Source organism: Thunnus maccoyii, chromosome 17 (genome assembly GCF_910596095.1).
Source record: "Thunnus maccoyii chromosome 17, fThuMac1.1, whole genome shotgun sequence".
NCBI classification, from domain to species: Eukaryota; Metazoa; Chordata; class Actinopteri; order Scombriformes; family Scombridae; genus Thunnus; species Thunnus maccoyii.
Window position 1 is genome coordinate 475,001 of NC_056549.1, and position 16,334 is coordinate 491,334.

General features: G+C 41.6%; 1 protein-coding gene across 9 annotated transcripts in view; it reads right to left on the reverse strand.

Annotated features, from left to right (window-relative positions):
* Nucleotides 1-9,828, reverse strand: part of LOC121881975 (tumor necrosis factor alpha-induced protein 2-like) — an 18,875-nt gene extending 9,047 nt beyond the window's left edge. The window contains exons 1-7 of one of the 9 annotated variants that reach the window (XM_042389821.1): nt 8,781-8,915; nt 8,422-8,493; nt 8,245-8,355; nt 6,034-6,485; nt 4,805-5,016; nt 4,100-4,214; nt 3,453-3,575 (exon numbers count right to left, since the gene is read on the reverse strand). In XM_042389821.1, coding sequence (XP_042245755.1) covers nt 3,453-3,575; nt 4,100-4,214; nt 4,805-5,016; nt 6,034-6,485; nt 8,245-8,355; nt 8,422-8,437 — 1,029 coding nt within the window. In that variant the 5' untranslated portion in view covers nt 8,438-8,493; nt 8,781-8,915. The other 8 variants (XM_042389819.1, XM_042389818.1, XM_042389826.1 and 5 more) reach the window with 8 other exon arrangements.
* Nucleotides 9,829-16,334: the final 6,506 nt, after the last annotated feature.

Consider the following 16,334-nt stretch of genomic DNA (forward strand, 5'->3'; position numbering starts at 1 on the left):
ATCGCACCTGTAATCACCGTGTCTCACCTGTATCGCACCTGTAATGACCCCGTCTCACCTGTATCACACCTGTAACAACCCCGTCTCACCTGTATCACACCTGTAATGACCGTGTCTCACCTGTATAACACCTGTAATGACCGTGTCTCACCTGTATCCCACCTGTAATGACCCCGTCTCACCTGTATCACACCTGTAATGACCCCGTCTCACCTGTATCGCACCTGTAATGACCCTGTCTCACCTGTATAACACCTGTAATGACCCCGTCTCACCTGTATCGCACCTGTAATGACCGTGTCTCACCTGTATCCCACCTGTAATGACCCCGTCTCACCTGTATAACACCTGTAATGACCCCGTCTCACCTGTATCACACCTGTAATGACCCCGTCTCACCTGTATAACACCTGTAATGACCGTGTCTCACCTGTATCACACCTGTAATGACCGTGTCTCACCTGTATAACACCTGTAATGACCCCGTCTCACCTGTATAACACCTGTAATGACCCCGTCTCACCTGTATCACACCTGTAATGACCGTGTCTCACCTGTATCACACCTGTAATGACCCCGTCTCACCTGTATCCCACCTGTAATGACCCTGTCTCACCTGTATAACACCTGTAATGACCCCGTCTCACCTGTATCACACCTGTAATGACCCCGTCTCACCTGTATAACACCTGTAATGACCGTGTCTCACCTGTATAACACCTGTAATGACCGTGTCTCACCTGTATCACACCTGTAATGACCGTGTCTCACCTGTATAACACCTGTAATGACCGTGTCTCACCTGTATCACACCTGTAATGACCCCGTCTCACCTGTATCACACCTGTAATCACCGTGTCTCACCTGTATCGCACCTGTAATGACCGTGTCTCACCTGTATCGCACCTGTAATGACCCCGTCTCACCTGTATCGCACCTGTAATGACCCCGTCTCACCTGTATAACACCTGTAATGACCCCGTCTCACCTGTATCACACCTGTAATGACCCCGTCTCACCTGTATAACACCTGTAATGACCGTGTCTCACCTGTATCACACCTGTAATGACCCCGTCTCACCTGTATAACACCTGTAATCACCGTGTCTCACCTGTATCACACCTGTAATGACCCCGTCTCACCTGTATCACACCTGTTATCACCGTGTCTCACCTGTATCACACCTGTAGTGACCCCGTCTCACCTGTATAACACCTGTAATGACCCCGTCTCACCTGTATCGCACCTGTAATCACCGTGTCTCACCTGTATCGCACCTGTAATGACCCCGTCTCACCTGTATCACACCTGTAACAACCCCGTCTCACCTGTATCACACCTGTAATGACCGTGTCTCACCTGTATAACACCTGTAATGACCGTGTCTCACCTGTATCCCACCTGTAATGACCCCGTCTCACCTGTATCACACCTGTAATGACCCCGTCTCACCTGTATAACACCTGTAATGACCCCGTCTCACCTGTATCACACCTGTAATGACCCCGTCTCACCTGTATAACACCTGTAATGACCCGGTCTCACCTGTATCCCACCTGTAATGACCCCGTCTCACCTGTATCGCACCTGTAATGACCCCGTCTCACCTGTATCGCACCTGTAATCACCGTGTCTCACCTGTATCGCACCTGTAATGACCCCGTCTCACCTGTATCACACCTGTAACAACCCCGTCTCACCTGTATCACACCTGTAATGACCGTGTCTCACCTGTATAACACCTGTAATGACCGTGTCTCACCTGTATCCCACCTGTAATGACCCCGTCTCACCTGTATCACACCTGTAATGACCCCGTCTCACCTGTATCGCACCTGTAATGACCCTGTCTCACCTGTATAACACCTGTAATGACCCCGTCTCACCTGTATCGCACCTGTAATGACCGTGTCTCACCTGTATCCCACCTGTAATGACCCCGTCTCACCTGTATAACACCTGTAATGACCCCGTCTCACCTGTATCACACCTGTAATGACCCCGTCTCACCTGTATAACACCTGTAATGACCGTGTCTCACCTGTATAACACCTGTAATGACCGTGTCTCACCTGTATCACACCTGTAATGACCGTGTCTCACCTGTATAACACCTGTAATGACCGTGTCTCACCTGTATCACACCTGTAATGACCCCGTCTCACCTGTATCACACCTGTAATCACCGTGTCTCACCTGTATCGCACCTGTAATGACCGTGTCTCACCTGTATCGCACCTGTAATGACCCCGTCTCACCTGTATCGCACCTGTAATGACCCCGTCTCACCTGTATAACACCTGTAATGACCCCGTCTCACCTGTATCACACCTGTAATGACCCCGTCTCACCTGTATAACACCTGTAATGACCGTGTCTCACCTGTATCACACCTGTAATGACCCCGTCTCACCTGTATAACACCTGTAATCACCGTGTCTCACCTGTATCACACCTGTAATGACCCCGTCTCACCTGTATCGCACCTGTAATGACCGTGTCTCACCTGACCGTGTCTCACCTGTATCACACCTGTAATGACCCCGTCTCACCTGTATCACACCTGTAATCACCGTGTCTCACCTGTATCGCACCTGTAATGACCGTGTCTCACCTGTATCGCACCTGTAATGACCCCGTCTCACCTGTATCGCACCTGTAATGACCCCGTCTCACCTGTATAACACCTGTAATGACCCCGTCTCACCTGTATCACACCTGTAATGACCCCGTCTCACCTGTATAACACCTGTAATGACCGTGTCTCACCTGTATCACACCTGTAATGACCGTGTCTCACCTGTATAACACCTGTAATGACCGTGTCTCACCTGTATCACACCTGTAATGACCCCGTCTCACCTGTATCACACCTGTAATCACCGTGTCTCACCTGTATCGCACCTGTAATGACCGTGTCTCACCTGTATCACACCTGTAATGACCCCGTCTCACCTGTATCGCACCTGTAATGACCCCGTCTCACCTGTATCACACCTGTAATGACCGTGTCTCACCTGTATCACACCTGTAATGACCGTGTCTCACCTGTATCACACCTGTAATGACCGTGTCTCACCTGTATAACACCTGTAATGACCCCGTCTCACCTGTATCGCACCTGTAATGACCCCGTCTCACCTGTATCACACCTGTAATCACCGTGTCTCACCTGTATAACACCTGTAATGACCGTGTCTCACCTGTATCACACCTGTAATGACCCCGTCTCACCTGTATCGCACCTGTAATGACCCCGTCTCACCTGTATCGCACCTGTAATGACCCCGTCTCACCTGTATAACACCTGTAATGACCGTGTCTCACCTGTATAACACCTGTAATGACCCCGTCTCACCTGTATAACACCTGTAATGACCGTGTCTCACCTGTATCACACCTGTAATGACCCCGTCTCACCTGTATCACACCTGTAATGACCGTGTCTCACCTGTATGACGTCTATAGCCAGTGGACTGAAGTAGTAGTGGTCGATGAGCTCAGGTGTTTTGCCGCTCAGCCAGCTCTCCTCTTCTTTCCTCAGCGCTGTGTTGAGCCACAACTTCACTTTGTCCTGAAGGAAAGAAAAACAGCTCAACATGTTTGTCGCCACTTTACAGCATCAAAATACTTTCAATTTCTGTACAAAACTGCAGTTTTCCATTTGACACAATGATGCAGAAATAAAGAACAAAGAGTCCTGAGTTTGAATGTTTAGTTCTGGTCAATATCAGCACCATCATTTCCTTTTAAGACCGCTTGGAACATTAGAAGCAGCAAAATATAAAGCAGACATGTGACATTTTTATAGCTCTATATGAGTAATTGATCATAACTTTAGATTTCCATCAGACAAACAGACTTTTAAAGTTCTGATAGACATTAATGTGGAAATCCAGCTTGTTCCAGTCGTTTGATGTGTTTAAGTGTCTTACAGTTTGTTCTCATACGCATCCTGAATGGATTATTCTTGTGAAATAAACACTGTGACAACATAAACAAAATAATTTCAATGTTCAACGTGATGAATGCAACATAAACACAAACTGGGACAGTGTGACGTCACACCAGTACCCAGCTGTCTGCTGGTCTGGTCACCTCTGTGTGGGTCAGATACTGCTCCTCCAGCCGGGTCAGATCGTCCTGCAGCAGCAGAGAACCCAGACAGGCCGTCTTTATCTTTCCCTCCAGTTCTTCATGTTTTAATATGTCACTGAAGGAGCAAAAACACACAGCTGGATGTTAGACTGAAGCATCTGGTTTTTATCAGGCCCACAATAATCAGAACCAGACTTCTGAGGCATCAGTTTGAAGCTGGTTTCAGAACAATGAATCACTGCCTGCATCTCTGATTCACTGAGAATGATGCAGTTTAATCTATTATTGCATCAGATTATTATCTGTTGATCAGGATGTGGAGCCGCCTGGTTGCCTGCTGCAGCTCAACCAGGAAGAAATCTGGTTCATTTGACTAACTCAGACTGTTGAAGCTTCATATTAACTTCAGATAGACCTTTAAATATATTTTTGCACAGAAGGAAAGTAGATTCTGTCGTCCATCACTTCCATTGAAATCAAACTATGAAGGGATCTTCTAATGGTCGGTATGAACAGGAGGAATAATTACAGCATTAAACCTGTTTCAAGGTTCATTTGGGCTCCTGACTGTTGGTTTAAGATAGACAGAAAAATGGTGAAACTGTCCTTAAATGCATCTTGGCAGCCAGCAGAGTATTTACATCATGGTTCGAGTTTAAAGCAGGAGGCTATCACAGCTACAGTCGGTGTGTGTCAGCGTCTCACTGTGGGTAGCAGTGGTTGACCCAGAACAGCAGGTAGCTGCAGTCGTCTGGTTCCAGACCCGAGGCGGCGAGCCGGATCAGCCGAGCGGAGAATCTCTGCTGGTAGAGTCCCGCGTACACGTTCAGGATGTCCATCTGAGGAGGGTAACAATCCTTCACCATCCTCACCACCGTCAGCAGGTCCTCCTTCACACGCTTCCCCAGACGACACACCTGCACAGGTACGACAGCGGGAGTCCTGAGGCCGCGTTCACGTCTGTAATCTCACCAGTCAAACTAAACGATGCTGAAAGGTTTTCACAAAGCTGCTGAGACTCTTTTAGTGCCTCAGCTGAGCTTCATCAGCACAGATATATAAAGACACATTTCATTCATATTTCAACCTTTTGTCACAGATTTTAAGACAGAACAGCCAAACAACAACAAAGCCGAGTTTTATCTGCCAGAATCAATTATTGCTCAATAGATAACATATAAATCATGATGTAAATCATAACGTATGACGATGCAGGACATCTTCCCTCTGTCGGAGGAAAACCTCCGTTTACATACTGATGAATTTAACAGAGTTTACCGGTTAGCATCTGCTGCTTTTAACATTATTTATGATTTCTTACGACTCATAAACTTTTTCAGCAAACATTTAACATAATTTGGTGTTTTAGCTCCATGTAAAGTGAATAAACTTGATGTTTCCAGATAACGTTCGTCTGTCTTAACGACACAGTTTACACATTTTTATAACTGCTGATTTATTAAATTGCAGTTCTACTGAATGAAACACGACACCAAATAAAACCTCAGTAATATAATAATATATAACAAGTCTGTATTTTAATAAACATTATCAGTGTCGGTCATTATTTATATTTAGCCTCCTTCTGTCGTCTTTTGCTCTTCGTATCTTCATGTGTTTTGATGTGTTTGTTAAATATAATGATGTTTTATGATGTGTTAGAGTCATCAGACTAATGGCACCATGTTCAAATAAATTATTATTATTGTTATTGTTAGTATTAATTAACTGTCAAACAAACTGGGGTCTGATACTTCTGGTCTGAGGAATCAGTCTCACAGACAGCTGATTATTATTACAGCAGAGTCTTTACCTGCATCATGTGACTGACTCAGGATCACCTGGACGTCCTCTATCGTCTCTCAGACGGAGGAGCTGCCTTTGGTGCTAAAACGCTTTGTGAAATCCTGTCAGACCAAATACTGAGGACTCACCTCCCTCTTCACAGGTGAGGACAGCTGGTCGGCTCCTCCTGACTCGTCGTCTGCAGCCTCCGTCAGTCTGGACTCCACCATGTTACACAGCAGCGTGTTGTGACTGCTGAGACACTTCTGAGGACGCCACGCCGGCACTCGGCCCGCAGGACGCCCCGCCCACCGCCGGTCCTGCTCCTCCTGCTGCTGGATGGAGGCCACGGCGCTCCGCAGGGCCCCCACCTCCCCCGAAGAGGAGGAGGAGGAGGAGGAGGAGGAGGTGAAGGTGTTGTGGATGACCATCAGTATCTGCAGCTGCAGAGCCTCCAGCTCTCTCTGCAGCTGGTCCTCCTCCTCCTCATCAACACAGTCCTGACAGAACAGCTGCTCCTCCCTGATGATCAGCCTCCTGCTGGTCTCCTCCAGCTGCTCCTGCTCCTCCTGCACCTCCTGCACCTCCTCCTGCTCCTCCTCTGCATGAAGCAGGACAGGTGAAGCAGAGCAGGTTACTCTTTGTTCTGATTAAAGAAATCAACATGAGAAAATCACAGCATGGCGCAGTTCTCTGTTCTAATGAAGGTTCTAATGAGGGTTCTAATGAGAGTTCTAATAAAGGTTCTATTGAGGGTTCTAATGAAGGTTCTAATGAGGGCTCTAATGAGAGTTCTAATGAGGGTTCTAATAAAGGTTCTATTGAGGGTTCTAATGAAGGTTCTAATGAGGGCTCTAATGAGAGTTCTAATGAGGGTTCTAATAAAGGTTCTATTGAGGGTTCTAATGAAGGTTCTAATGAAGGTTCTAATGAAGGTTCTAATGAGGGTTCTAATGAAGGTTCTAATGAAGGTTCTAATGAAGGTTCTAATGAGGGTTCTAATGAAGGTTCTAATGAAGGTTCTAATGAGGGTTCTAATGAAGGTTCTAATGAAGGTTCTAATGAGAGTTCTAATGAGGGTTCTAATGAGGGTTCTAATGAGAGTTCTAATGAGAGTTCTAATGAAGGTTCTAATGAAGGTTCTAATGAAGGTTCTAATGAGAGTTCTAATGAAGGTTCTAATGAGGGTTCTAATGAGAGTTCTAATGAAGGTTCTAATGAGGGTTCTAATGAGAGTTCTAATGAAGGTTCTAATGAGAGTTCTAATGAGGGTTCTAATGAGAGTTCTAATGAGGGTTCTAATGAGGGTTCTAATGAAGGTTCTAATGAGAGTTCTAATGAGAGTTCTAATGAGAGTTCTAATGAAGGTTCTAATGAGGGTTCTAATGAGAGTTCTAATGAAGGTTCTAATGAAGGTTCTAATGAGGGTTCTAATGAGAGTTCTAATGAGAGTTCTAATGAGAGTTCTAATGAAGGTTCTAATGAGGGTTCTAATGAGAGTTCTAATGAAGGTTCTAATGAAGGTTCTAATGAGAGTTCTAATGAGAGTTCTAATGAGAGTTCTAATGAAGGTTCTAATGAGGGTTCTAATGAGAGTTCTAATGAAGGTTCTAATGAAGGTTCTAATGAGAGTTCTAATGAGAGTTCTAATGAGAGTTCTAATGAAGGTTCTAATGAAGGTTCTAATGAGGGTTCTAATGAGAGTTCTAATGAAGGTTCTAATGAGGGTTCTAATGAGAGTTCTAATGAAGGTTCTAATGAGAGTTCTAATGAGAGTTCTAATGAAGGTTCTAATGAGAGTTCTAATGAGAGTTCTAATGAGAGTTCTAAAGAAGGTTCTAATGAGGGTTCTAATGAGGGTTCTAATGAGAGTTCTAATGAGAGTTCTAATGAAGGTTCTAATGAGGGTTCTAATGAGAGTTCTAATGAAGGTTCTAATGAGGGTTCTAATGAGAGTTCTAATGAGAGTTCTAATGAGGCCTCTAATGAGGGTTCTAATGAGAGTTCTGGCAGAACCTGCAGCTCTGATCACAGCAAAGCAGAAGCAGAAACGGTGAAGTCTGGAAGTTCACTGAAAAATCTGCACATAACGTTCTGAGTTCTAAATGATGTTCTGCTGATTCAGATCAACAGGAGTTCTACCGGAGGTTCTGCTGCTTCTACCGGAGGTTCTGTTGGTTCTACCTGAGGTTCTGTTGGTTCTACCAGAGGTTCTGTTGGTTCTACCTGAGATTCTGTTGCTTCTACCTGAGGTTCTGTTGGTTCTACCAGAGGTTCTGCTGCTTCTACCTGAGGTTCTGTTGGTTCTACCAGAGGTTCTGTTGGTTCTGACCTGATTATGTTCTATCTGTGGTTCTGACCTGCAGCAGGGTTCTTCTTCTGTTTGCTGTTCTTCCAGATCTTTCCAGGGATCTTCAGTCTGGGCAGCCTCCTCCTGTCTCCTCCTGGGTTCTCCTCTTCATCGCCTCCTGCTGAACATTCAGACACATCACAACATGTTTGTTATCATTACAATAATAATAATAATAATGACGCACTGTGAGAGTCTTTCATGTCTCTGCTCGCTGTTCCGGTAAATAAACGGTAATGTGACGTTTAACCCTCCATGTCTGTGACGTCACAGTGAGAGTAATAAAGCGTCCATCAGGCAGCAGACTGACGTCATTGAACTCTTTACTTTACCGTCATGAATCTGAAGTTTAACACGTTGTTAAAGAATCACGAAGCGTTTTTACAAATTAATTCAGACGTTTAAAGAATCTTTACCGTCTGTAAACATTCAGCAGAGAGAAAACAGTGAAATAATCCTCCTGCACAACAAAACTACCACATTAAACCGAAGCTCTCCCAGTTTAAACTGGTCTAGCAGTTTAAACTGGTCCAGCAGCTTTCCTACCTCTCATCTCTCCGTCATTTGATTCCCTGACGGAGCCTCCCGGGGGGGGGGCGGAGTCACCTGTCTGTCTGTTTACAGCCGCAGACAGACCGACCTGGTTCTGGTTTTAATGGAGGAGGATCGCCTCCTCATCGTCACGTGATATCAGGTTATTGATTGTTATTTCTGTCGTTGCTGACGTATTTAAACTAATAAATTAATAAATTAAACGGATGGATGATTGATTATCGGTAATTTTCCATCATGATGAGCTCACCTCTGCTGCTCTGCTGACTCCTGCTGGACACAAAGGAGGACCACATCGGACTCATCAGGACCAGGATCCAGAGCAAACAGGACCCGGTGATGCAGATGAACCTGCTGCTGCTGCAGTGAAGCAGTTTCAGTTTCAGAGCATCTCAGCTGATCTTTTCTCAAACACTTTCACTTTCTGTAGCATCTCTGAGCTCTGCATCCATCCAGCCAATCAGAGCAGGGCTTCATCCTCCATCCTTCTGCTGGAGTGCAGTGGTGGACTCAGGCTGTCGCAGGGCCGGGGCGAAATAATATAAAGGGCACCTGAAACATTCAATGGGCCCCCACTTATGTTTTTCTCCCAAACAGTTCACGTTACAGGGAACCTGATTGACCTGAATCACATATTTTCCTTCTTGTTTTTGAGTCCACCGGTGTCCATCATTATGGTCATTTCCTTAAAAGTACATCAGTATTATGAGCTTGATGTAGTTAAAGTATTGCAGTAAAGGTGGTTTATCTGTGTGAACTCTTCATAGTGTTTATGGTTGTTTGGCAGATTGTAAACAGGTTGTTTTGTGACGTTGCTACGGTAACGGCTTTTTAACTCGACCCTGCAGCCCGTTTTTGTTCTAGTTCCTCCTTATTGTGCATCTTGAAACAGCTGCAGCAGGTTTTTGCAGAGACGTATTTCAGCTGAAGCTGCGTGATGGGTTTTACTTTGCGACGTGAACAGTCTCCCTGGCAGCACTAGTATCACCACTGATTGATGGTGATCAATTCTTTGGGTATCTTTTACATCCTTTTCCTGATTGATAAAGTTTATCTCCATTTCCTCGCAGGTCCTCTGACGGTTCTTCTGCTTTCCACTTAACTCAGTATCCAGTGAAGTCAGAGCAGCCCTGATGACCATTAATACACACTAATGACAATCCAACTAGTCACAGCTGTGCAAACTGAACTTATCAGGTCAAACATACAAACATGTAAACATTTGATCAGATCAGGAACATCTGGATGATTTCAGTATTTCATTATTTCATTTAAAAATGGAAAATTTACAATTATATGAAAATAAATAGTTTCACCTGTATATCAATAAATAGAACACAGCTGTTCTTAAAGCACGAGCAGTATGTAAACACAACTGAACTTACTGTCCTCAAACCACACACACACACACATATATATATATGTGTTGCATATATATATATATATATATATATATATATATATATATATATGTGTGTGCATATATATGCAACACATATATGTGCACACACATATATATATATGTGTGCATATATATATATATATATATATATATATATATATATATATATATATATATATATATGTATATATATATCATTGTCCTGCTGCAGAACACATGTGGACGATCAGACGCCTCCCTGATTAGAATCTAAACATCTAACGACAGAAATGTTATTTTATTAACTTTGAGGTGAAACTGCTTCAGGTTCAGTGTTTAATGTTTGAAATGTTTCCGTGTGGATGAAGTTAAACTCATGTTTCAGTTAAGAAGTTCCTAAATTAATCTAATAACATGTCGGTCGTCATGGTAACAAGGCTGCTGTGACGCGTTCAGGGGCTCAGAGTTTTTAAAGGTTGACTTACTTTGTTTGTTCTCATCTAAAATAAATGCACATCTAACGAAGAACTGAAATATTTCATTTAATAAAGGAACTCAGGAACTACAGCTGTAAGGACTGAAACTCTGTCAATGAAAACCTCCTCAGCAAGTTCTTAAAGATCTTTGAGAACCATGGACATGTAAAGACCTCCAACTCTTCCTACTGAGCCTGGAAACCTTTAAAGAACTGCTGGAACCTCCGAAATACAAAACACCCTCCATGACTGCTGAAGTTCTACATAGAAACCTGTAAAACACTGTAACTGCAGGTGAAATAAGACTCAATCACACAACTCAGAGACTGAATCCTGATCAAAAACTGTTGTTACTAGCAAAGGTTCATACACAGGAAGTCAGTCAGGAGATCAAGGAAACAAAATCCAGCGAGGAGACAAAGGAGAACCAGACACGAGGAAGAAACACTTGATACTGAATACAAAGATGAACTGACACTGAGAGAGGAACACAGATTAAATACACCAGAGAGGGAAAGACAATGAGAGACAGGTGAAACTGATCAGGGCGGGTCGACAACCACACAGACAGGAAGTGAAGAACCTGAAACTGGAGAAGAAGGAAGTATTTCAAAAGAAGACAGGAAACGATGAATGAGAGCAGGTGCAGACAGTTGCTGAGTGGGAACAGGTGAGCAGGAAGGAGTCCGGAGACACCTGGTGGACAGACGCAGAAATTATAAAGACCAGAGCAGACTGCTGGAGGCTGAAAGCAGCGACACACACGGAGCCTCTAAAACCACTGAACCCTTCCCACGAACCTCGTCACACTCAGTAATCACTGGGTTCAGATGTTATAAAGCACTGACTCAATATCAGCTTTCATTCAACAATCTGTTGTTTCTGACCAGCGTTACACACAACAAGCTTCACTGAAAACTGTCACAAATGTTTTGTTTCTTGTATAAAACGACATGCAGACGACATTCAACAGATACACAAGTTATTAACAATCAATGAGAAACCCTGACCCTGACATGTCAGTTTAAAAAGAACAGATTATAACAAGCTTTCATTTGGGTCAATAACCCAACAGGAAAATAAAAATAACAATAAAACTGGCTCAAAGCAACATTAACAGTGTTGTGTTGCTCCTACATCGACCTGAACCCTATTTCTAGTGCTGGAACCCTGGACTCTGTGAAGAACGTCAGGACCTCTGGGACCTTCTATAGAGACTCTGAACCTGAGTTCTTAACCCCTTAAGAACTCCTGGAACCTCCTTGGGAAGAACTGGAAGTCTGTTGAAACTACGAGGAACCTCTAAAACCCTTCCAAGAATCATTTCATAAACCTCTGAATCCTTCTTATTAACCCTGGAACTTTGTCAGGAACCTCTGGACCCTTTGAGGAACGCCTGAATCCGTCTCAGTAACACTGGCAAGACCTCCTGGAGCATCTCAAGAGCAAGGGTGGAGCCCCAGAAACCTCATAAAGACCCCCTGTGGAGAACCTACCTGAACCCTGTGAGAACCCTCCGCTACTGTAGAACCTCGTGTGGAACGTCTGCATGTATGTGAATATTCGATCCTCGTGTAAACCTGTGAACTGTGATCATGAGTCGTGTGTTCGGTTTGTGATATTATGAACGTTTGTATTTTCTCTGTCAGATTTTTTCACTTTAGAAAACATTTGACATATTTTTATTGTAAATTTCTATTTTATATTTAGATCACATGACTTTTGAAGGATTTATTTTCTTTTCCTTTTACGTGAAAACATTTTCAGCAATAAAGTTGTTTCTGATTCAGAGTTTATGAAACTGTCTTCTTTTATTTTGGGATAAATCTTTCTGGGGTGGGAGGGGTCGACCGCCATCTTGGTCCCTCTGAGGCTGTTTTGGGGGGTCGATGACATCACTGAGTGAGTCTGTGCGTCTGCGATCTGAATGTTAAATAAAGTTTAGTGTGTTTGAACAAAGCCTGCTGGCAGCAGCGTTCACGGTCTCCTCGTTCATCTGAGCGCCGGGCCTCTTGACGCCGCCGCTCTGCCAGGACGGTTACCAGGCAACCGGCGGCCGGCGGCCATGACTGCTTTGTGTGCGAGGAGACGGGAGGACAGAAGAAGAGTTTCTTCACCTTCAGCTTCCTGTTTCTGAAATCACAAAAACACTGTTGTTTTGGTGTTGATGTGAACAAAGTTAGAAACTCAAACATGACGTGAACGATGTGACATCACTGAAGAAACTTTCTGTTTTTATTCTCCTTCATCAGTATTTCATAATCAATCAATAATCAATCACACATATTGACAACCTGTCTCACTGTTCTCACCGCCAGCCTGAACTGTTCATGTTAGGTGTCATTAAGCAGAACTGCAGAGTTTGTCTCCAAATCAGTGTTTAGTTACATTTAGAGAGTTTTGATATTAAACATCATGATTGACTGTGTCGAATACACTATATATACTATATACTATATACACTATATATACTATATACTATATACTATATACACTATATATACTATATACTATATACTATATACTATATACACTATATATACTATATACTATATACTATATACACTATTCATACTATATACTATATACACTATATATACTATATACTATATACACTATATATACTATATACTATATACTATATACTATATACACTATATATACTATATACTATATACACTATATATACTATATACTATATACACTATATATACTATATACTATATACTATATACTATATACACTATTCATACTATATACTATATACACTATATATACTATATACTATATACACTATATATACTATATACTATATACACTATATATACTATATACTATATACTATATACACTATATATACTATATACTATATACACTATATATACTATATACACTATATATACTATATACTATATACTATATACACTATATATACTATATACTATATACTATATACTATATACACTATATATACTATATACACTATATATACTATATACTATATACTATATACACTATATATACTATATACACTATATATACTATATACTATATACACTATATATACTATATACTATATACTATATATACTATATATACTATATACTATATACACTATATATACCATATACTATATACACTATATATACTATATACTATATACACTATATATACTCTATACTATACACTATATATACTATATACTATATACACTATATATACTATATACACTATATATACTATATACTATATACTATATACACTATATATACTATATACTATATACACTATATATACTATATACTATATACACTATATACACTATATACTATATACTATATACACTATATATACTATATACTATATACTATATACACTATATATACTATATACTATATACACTATATATACTATATACTATATACTATATACACTATATATACTATATACTATATACACTATATATACTATATACTATATACACTATATATACTATATACACTATATATACTATATACTATATACTATATACACTATATATACTATATACTATATACACTATATATACTATATACTATATACACTATATATACTATATACACTATATATACTATATACTATATACTACATACTACATACTATATACACTATATATACTATATACTATATACACTATATACACTATATACTATATACTATATACACTATATATACTATATACTATATACACTATATATACTATATACTATATACTATATACACTATATACTATATACTATATACACTATATATACTATATACTATATACTTATATACACTGTATTTGCTCTGGCAGCCTGTACATGAGGATGAAATCTGCTCCTCAGCTTCTGTCTGATCTTTAAGTGCTGAAGCTTCTGTCAGCAGTGTAAACAGTCTGGTAGTGAGAGGAGTCCAGTTGATCCTCTGAGTCTGTCAGTACCTGTCTGGTGTGTTTATGTCCTACAGCAGCTGTCGTACCAGGCAGAGATGCTCCCAGACACGATGGTCTGGATGGCTGCAGTGTCAAAGGTTTTAGAGAAGCTGGTGATGCTTTGAGTTTTCTCAGTTGTCTGAGGCGGTACAGACGCTGCCTGGATGTTTGTTGCTGTTGACTGAGTGAGCTGTCTGACTGTGAGGTCCTCAGTGAGCTCCGAGGTGTTTGTATCATCTCACTCTCTCCACTGAGGACCTGTTCATGCAGAGATGTGTCTGGTTTGTCCTGTAATCTGTAAACCACTATCTCCTTGATCTTGGTCATGCAGAGAGAGAGATGGTGAGCCTGGAACCAGCACACAGGTTCTCCATCTGATCCAGGTAGGGATGCTAACAATACACAGAATAGAAAAACACAAGGAGAATAAAGAGTGTGTTGCTGAACCCTAACCCTGAGAGGCGTCGATGGCCACCAGTTGGACCAACACTCTCCTCTCAGCCACCACATTCACTGGGTCCAGACTGGTCCCCAGTACAGACCCCCCTTCCTCAGCAGTCTGTCTACCCTGTTGGTTGCTGGTGTCCAGCAAACAACCACCAAGGAAAGGACCTCCGTCGACTGATAGAACAGCTTCAACACGTTCAGCCATGACAGAGACGGACAGAGGAGCGCTGGGAGGAGTTTTTATGTTGGAGGACAGAAAGCTTAATGTTATCTAGAAGATTTTCAGAGTCATGGCTGAATATTTAGCTGATTTCAACAACAACTCAACTCTGTGAGATTTCAGAACGAGACACGATAACAAACAGACCAGATAAAGCGAAAGGTAAAGAGAAATGTTTTATTTCTCCGTATGGTCCTTTCCACCATGTTGTCAGACACGATTCAAGGTTCAAGATTCATTTTTAATTATCATTTTACAACACAAGGTTGTATAATGAAATGTAGTTTGTAGTCCCTTAATATGAGACACAAAAACAGAAATGATATAAATGGATCAACAAACAATAAGTCATGAAAACAAAACTATTTTTATGTTGTAGTGCAGAGGATGAATTGAGGAGAAAAGACGCTGCTCTGTGGTCTGGAGGTACGACAGCAGATATTTCAGGGTGAACAGACTGTGGTCTTCAGGATCCTTTGGGCTCTGAAGGCTCCTCGACTCACCGAGACCGCTGATGCTGATGCTGATGATGATGTTCTGGGTGGTTTTAATCTTCCAGTCTGCACATCTCATGCCAGTTTGTGATGTTTCCAGTCAGGATGTTGCTCCGCTGTTAAAGTTCACAAGAACCTGAGATGGAATTTTAGCTTCTTAAGTTTCATTATGAAGTCGTTTCTGAGCTTTATTACAGGGTGGAGATGTGTGATGTCCATGACAGGTTCTCTGTGATGTTGATACCCAGGAACTTAAAACCTGCTGCACCTCAGCTCCACTGATGAAGACACGACTGTGTGTCTTTGCCTCCTTTTCCCTAAAATCAACGATCAGCTGCTTGTTTTTGTTGACGTAGACACTGACAGCTCTTTAAGGACATTCATGCTGTTATTTTTCTTCTTTCTGGCATATTCCAGTGATTTTATATAATTTTCTAAAGTATTTAAATGTATAATGGAAAGTCTTTTGAGGAATGTTTGAAAGTGCTGCAGTATTGATCAGTGATGGACAGTCGTCACTTGTGGAAATGCTGAACATGTTAAAACATGATAATAATGAGTTTGTTTTTGGTATCAAT